The following is a 6,623-nucleotide window of genomic DNA, read 5'->3' on the forward strand; positions in this document are numbered from 1 at the left end:
ATGACGTACATTTTTCTTAAAAATTGGGGTTATTTATATGTTTGTAACCCTATCACAGTGTATGAGTCATGATTAAGGATCAATTACCTAGTTTTCCTTATAACTTAGTTTTATCAACTATCTTTTGATCATTAATGTATTTTGAACATATTGATCATCGAGATTCGGATATCTTGCGATTTGTCTGATTCTAATCGGTAAAGATGTTTCCAATTGATTATCAACGTACATGTACAAAATTCCTTCCATGAATTAATCTAATCTATCATTTTCTTATGGTTGCTAATTATCTTACAAGAGGTATTACCAATAACATTATTGATATATTTATTTTTGTTGTTTCATGAGATTATAGTAATTTTATTATAAAGAAAGAAGGTATTTGTAAACTATTTTACTAGTATGAGTGACACTGATTTGTATTATTTGTGTTTTTATATGTAAAAGAAATATTTTGAATTTTGCAGTACCATGTATGTGGCCGAACTTACGTCCATCTGGAGAGTTGGGGATAAAGACAATGAGGCAACCAAACTTTAGAATTGGTCTTGAAAATGATAACTTTGCATTGAAGTGATTGAAATGAACCTCTCCACTGAAACAGTCTAGGTCTGTTCCTCTCCATTATGTTAAAGTAAAATAATGGTATTTGTGGAAGACAACTGAAGAAAGGTTTTTACTTCAGTGGGTGACACCACCATATCATAAAAAAAGGTAGGAAAAAAAACTATGGTCCCCTTTTATATAATATTTTTTAATAAAATGTTTTCTGGATATGCCTTTCACAAAATTACTCTTGTAAAAAAGTGGACATAACTTGACAAATAACTAAATATTATTATGAAAACAATTTCAAAAAGGGTATATAAATATTTCTAAGATCATGAGGATAAACTGAATATACTTTTATTGTTTTCATCACGAACTTCAAATTTAACAGGGACTTCCTAATTAAGCCTTTAATTCTAATATCACCTTGTACTTACATGACATTAAAATTGCAAGAAAAAATAATAAACAAATCTCTTTTATATTTAAATGTTTTATACTATAAATATATATATATATATGATAATAAAAAATGTAAATATATATTAAATAAACAAATAATTTACAGTTTAATGAACAATAAAATATTTTATTATATTAAAAGAATAATCTAATTTTAATAAATCTAAAAGAATACAATTCTTTAAAATAAATTTAATCAAACTTATATCTCCATTTATTTTTTATAAGCTTAAAAATATTTTATTTTTATAAATAAAGTTTTGGATATTTTTTATTACAGGTCCATGGAAATGAAAGGATTATGAAGCAATGTTCTCTACAATGTATAATATATATTTTTATTAATAATATAATATCTAAGAAACGAGGAGTTCCCTGCTTCAGCTAAATATTGAAAATGAGAAATTGGAAGCTACTATGACTATAGATTGGCATAGGCTATGACCTCCCTGATGTACACATAAACTTATCAGGGATTTGAAGCTGAGTACTAGGAACAAGGAGAAGGTAAAAAACAAAAAAAACGTGGATTTTTATCCTTCCGTATCATTCCACCTCCTTTGCTTGTGTCAATTGCTTCCAACATTTCCACCACCTCATGCATTTCTGGACGCCTCTCTGGTTTTGCATCCCAGCATTTTCGTATGATGTTTGCTAGGGCACTTGGCCAACTTCTAGGAATATCAGGTCGTAAATGCTGTGCAAGAAAATATGATCATGACCATTACATTGGGAAAATATTCTGTGTAAACATGTAATCACTTTAATCACTATGCACATAATTTACTGATAGATGTTGCATAAGTGTATCAGGAAAGTATTCTATGATTAAAATATGTTTTCAAATGAATCCAGAAGTAGATATCATAATCAAAGTATTGAGGTGATGAATCAACCATAACTAAGTCACCTTGGATCCATTTTATGAACTGACCTGATTAATAACTGCACATGACACTGTAGCAAGGCTCAGCTTTGAAAACGGTACATTACAGGAATAAATTTCCCACAAGCAAATGCCAAAACTATAGACATCGCATTTTCTGTTGTAAGGCTTGCCATTTAAAACCTACAAGAACAAATATTAAAGAAAATTATCTAGATGGGATTTGAAACGAATAGCACTTTCATATGCAACCATCCTATGGAATTGAACTGCATAATATAGAGAAAATTGGAAAGCGAGATCAATACCTCTGGTGCCATATATCCATAGGTTCCAGTTTCACTTGTCATCTCACTTTGGTTGATAGCTTCAATACGAGCAACTCCAAAATCAGCTATTTTCAAATTTTTATTACAATCTAACAACATATTATCAGGTTTTACATCGCGGTGAACGATTTTCTTTGAATGTAGATAACTAAGACTGCAGCGGAAAAAATGAGTTTCAGTGAGGGGGAGAAGAGTATTGACATTAACAATTGTAAAGGTAAATGCTACGTGACTCACCCTCTAGAGAGGTCCAAAGCCAGCTGAATCACAACCTCGTATGGAAGTTTGTCCTGCCTATTTCTAGACAAGTATTGTTTCAATGTTCCACCAGGAAGAAACTCAGCAATTACACAACAAGTTTTGGAAGGAATAGAATTTTGACCATAGGTTGGTAAGGGAATCATGAGATTTGAAGTAGCGATTGAAGCTCCAATAAACTGATGGAAGAAAGATACGAACAAATTGAAAACTTTTACTAACTTTTTAAAGAAAGGAAAAATTAAACACAAGTTGCATGCAAAATTTGCCAAGTAGAAGTCATGAAAATAAACATGAGATGAGAGTGCGAAGACAAAATTTGTACTTTTGTGACATTTGGATGATCAAGCTTTTGCCATATAGTTACCTCCTGCCAAAATGATGCCCGTAATGAGGCAATTTTAGCAGCAGGGGCAACACCATCTTCACCCCAGTCCAGGACTTTCACTAGAAAATTCAACAAGTTAGAATTTCTTCAAACATATAAAATGCTCAAAACCAAGACTTCTAAGTGTTTTTTTGTGCAAAGGAGGAACAAATAACCTTGACTTGAATCACTAGGTAATCAACTTCAAAAAAATGAAGTGCATATCATATATTTGAAACACAAGTCAGAAAGTAGTGAGTGCAAGTATTTAAAAAATCAACAGTAAACAAAACTCAAGATGTACATTTACTAAAGTGGCTACATTCTTCACACCATCATCCATCTCCCACAACTAATTAACCAACCACAAAAACAATTTCTCAACATGCACAGACCTTGAAAGTATACAGAACTACACTTTAATTTCTCTTCATTACGTTTTTTTTTTCTTTTTTACAGCACCAAAAAGCAGACAATCAGTATAAGAATACAATACCTGCAACATCTTGGCTATCATAGGTACCCCTGTAGACAGTACCATAGGTTCCATTAGCTACAGAATAATGTATATCCAACTTGGCCAAATCAATCTCCCATGTCTCTTTAGGCCTTTTTGCTGCAACGCTTTTGGAAAAAATCTTGCTCAAGTGTTTTTCTAGCATGACATCCAAATTCCTCAAATAAAATTTATCAGAACTAAAAAACATGCTTTTGCTGCTAAGATTTTCACTACTGATCTTTGAATTCAAAACTCCAGATTCCACTTCCATCTTAGGTGAAACCCCACTTTCTGAATGCATCTCGAATTTGCACAACTGAGGCAATGATAAAATTAATTAGAAAAAAGAAAAAAAAAATGTAATCATGTCGTTACAGTTCTTCAAATTCGAGCACCTCTAAATATAATATCTTCTCTACTTATTCTGTTTGGAAAAAACTAACAGATGGAGGATAAACATTAATATATTATTATACTTGATAAATAATGGATGAGCTAGCAAATAAAATTATAAGTGATAGCCAAATCAATAGTTGAAATAAACTGTTGTTGCAGATCCCACATCGATAGATAAGGACATTTCATTGTATATAAGTGGGTGCAAACCTCAACCTTATGAGCCGGTTTTATGATTTTATGGGGTTGAGTTAGGCTTAAAGTCCACTTCGTAATATGGTATCAGAGCCATTTCGATCATATCCTACCAAGTGTGCAAACCTCAACCTTATGAGCCAGTTTTATGGGGTTGAGTTAGACTTAAAGTCCACTTCGTAATAACTGTAAATATAAAATATATAACTTAAAAAGTATAAGTTGTTTCTCTGACTCGAAATTCAAAATGAAAAACAAAATCATAGTACAAGAATTATAAAATAAATTTACAATATCTCATAAAGAGAATTGCATACCAATCTTCTACGAATATGAAGAAACAGAATTCGTGATCAAATTGAAAAAAAATAAATTCAAGAATTTTGAAAGTTGAAAACGGAGAAACTATGAACCATACATGAAGCAAAACATATTTTGAGATCTTTGGATAAGGAAAACTTATAAAAATATTAAAGCTTCTATGTTTAAAAAAACAAAGCATTAGAATTTTATTAGTTTTTTTTTTAATTTTCTTTGTTGTAATTCTTTCATTTAACTTTATAAGTAAGACTAAACTCATTTAGGTTGATTATCTTGTAATTTTCCAATGAAATTTGATTTTTGTGCAATTAAAGTTTTGTTCTTGTGTTAAATATGTGGTCTCTTTGGGAATTGTTTTTTTAACACAAATTGATAATTCAGTTTTTTCTTTAATTAATTTTTTGTTTACTTTTTTGAAGTACTTAAGTTAGTGGGGAATAGTAAGATTAGATTGTTATTGGATGATATATTTTTAATCAATTCAATTTTGTTTAAATGATTGATTGAATAATAGATTTATCAAGGGATGAATAATTCCTTTTACAACTTTAGAGTCTCTACTTACTTTATTTCTTGTTCCACAACAATCTCAACTCCTTTTCATTTTCATAACCTTTTTTTTTATTGTAAATAAGTTTTGAATACTAAATACTAGATTCATGAAAATATGACTTAGACGATTTACGCTGAATATAATTTTAATTTGAGTGCAAAAGACTTAGACAATTTACGCTGAATATAATTTTAATTTGAGTGCAAAACAACTGATATCACCTATCTACATGTATTTTTATAAAATCATATAGTTCTATTGTATATAATTTATTTAAATACTTAAATGATTTGTTATCTTCAAAAACTATAATATTAATTTTTTTATTTATAAATTATAATTTATTAAATAAAATAAAATTATAAAATTAAAAAGGCATGGTCATGTGATGCTATTATTTTATATAGTCCACAAGATAAGTTAAGATATACACGAGCAAAAGGTACGGAGAGTTAGAGTTATTTTATTTTATTAGTGAGAAAACTGAATAAATTACTTGCTAAAAGTTCAAATAACGTTTCAAATTACAATAAAAAAATCCTAAAAAGCTATAAGATAGAAAAACTAGCATCGATCTCATTCGATTTAGTAAAAAAATAGCTATTCAATTTTGAATAGCCAAACAAAACTTAAACTAACAAGTTTTTCATATAATCTTCTAAATATTATAATAAAAATATATAATAATTATTAATATTCCTTAAATATAAAAAAAAAATTGAAAGGCTGATACAAATATTATCCATGAAATTTTTTTATTGGAGATCCTCTTATATTTATATATAAAAGAGAGAGAGAGAGAAAATTAATTAACCTTTAAAATTGAATTTAAGTTTTAAGAGGATAACAGAAATTATATAATTAAAATAGTGTATATAAATGTGGTTGATGACCTAATTTTTTGGATTGAGTTAGTGGAAAATCCAAACAAATTGTAAAGACTAATAAATTATATTTTTTGTTAAAATAAAAAAATGAAAATATCGTTAGATCGAGAAAGACAGTAAAAACTTGCATTCAATTACTCACGAATCAAATCAATAAGAATCGAGTCCCAACAATCTATCCTGCATGATTCAAACCAACAATTTTCTCTCCTGAACAACAACAACCAATTCTATTCACTATCCACATTATCAAAACAAAACGTTGATTCAGGAAAAGGCCAAAACCATCAATCGGAAAATCAGAAAACCCGATTCACACCATAACATGAACGCATCTTAAGGGTAAGAAACCTAAACTCAACAATGTAACACTGGGATTTATAACATAAAAGTTCCCATTGTAGTCCATTCTATTGTTTTGGTATAATTATATATTTCGGATCAACACTAAAAGGGAAAGGGACATTGTTATAATTATACATTTCGGATCAGCACTAAAGAGGAAAGGGACGTAGAAGAACCTAAACTCTTAGGTTTCCGAAAACGCCATGAAATTTCTCTCAAACTATTCACCTCAATTCCAATTATACCTCAGAAGTTAACATCAAACTATTGATATTTCATCCTATGTACTGAATCTGTATGCATTTACTAAAGGATAAACAAAAGAACCCTAAAACATACGCACACTAGAAAAAACGATTGACGCTTAACATAGATAGAAAGTACGTATCACATTTTGACGTAGAAAAAGAGTGCATGAAGGAGAAAAGGTACCTTGGAGCAGTGGCGTGGCTTAAGAGTCAAAGGTTGAACAGAAGTGAATGCGAGAATGCAGAGATTGATCAAAACGAAATTGAGAGAAGGAAAAGAGTAACGCTTACAAATCTACAATTAATAGCGAGAAGAGAGAAGCGTGTG

The 6,623-nt window shown here is 29.6% G+C and overlaps 1 protein-coding gene across 1 annotated transcript; it reads right to left on the reverse strand.

Moving 5' to 3' along the window:
• Nucleotides 1-1,390: 1,390 nt before the first annotated feature.
• On the reverse strand, nucleotides 1,391-3,651 carry LOC137828266 (serine/threonine-protein kinase 54-like). Its single transcript, XM_068634757.1, has 6 exons — nucleotides 3,348-3,651; nucleotides 2,810-2,931; nucleotides 2,464-2,663; nucleotides 2,206-2,380; nucleotides 1,946-2,080; nucleotides 1,391-1,708 (listed from the first exon to the last, which is right to left on the reverse strand). The coding sequence occupies exons 1-6, from the start codon at nucleotides 3,649-3,651 to the stop codon at nucleotides 1,502-1,504; spliced, it is 1,143 nt and encodes a 380-aa protein (XP_068490858.1). The 3' UTR covers nucleotides 1,391-1,501.
• Nucleotides 3,652-6,623: the final 2,972 nt, after the last annotated feature.

The sequence above is a fragment of the Phaseolus vulgaris genome, chromosome 7 (genome assembly GCF_000499845.2).
Source record: "Phaseolus vulgaris cultivar G19833 chromosome 7, P. vulgaris v2.0, whole genome shotgun sequence".
Classification (NCBI taxonomy): domain Eukaryota; kingdom Viridiplantae; phylum Streptophyta; class Magnoliopsida; order Fabales; family Fabaceae; genus Phaseolus; species Phaseolus vulgaris.

What these genes read in the sequence shown, in the direction of transcription:
- LOC137828266 (XM_068634757.1), bottom strand. Translation starts at nt 3,651, where the DNA reads ATGCATTCAGAAAGTGGGGTTTCACCTAAGATGGAAGTGGAATCTGGA. An exon ending in TGATAGCCAAGATGTTGCAG is followed by an intron (nt 2,932 to 3,347) that starts GTATTGTATTCT and finishes TGAATTTTCTAG; the next exon opens with TGAAAGTCCTGGACTGGGGT. An exon ending in CATGTGCAGTTATTAATCAG is followed by an intron (nt 1,709 to 1,945) that starts GTCAGTTCATAA and finishes TTTCTTGCACAG; the next exon opens with CATTTACGACCTGATATTCC.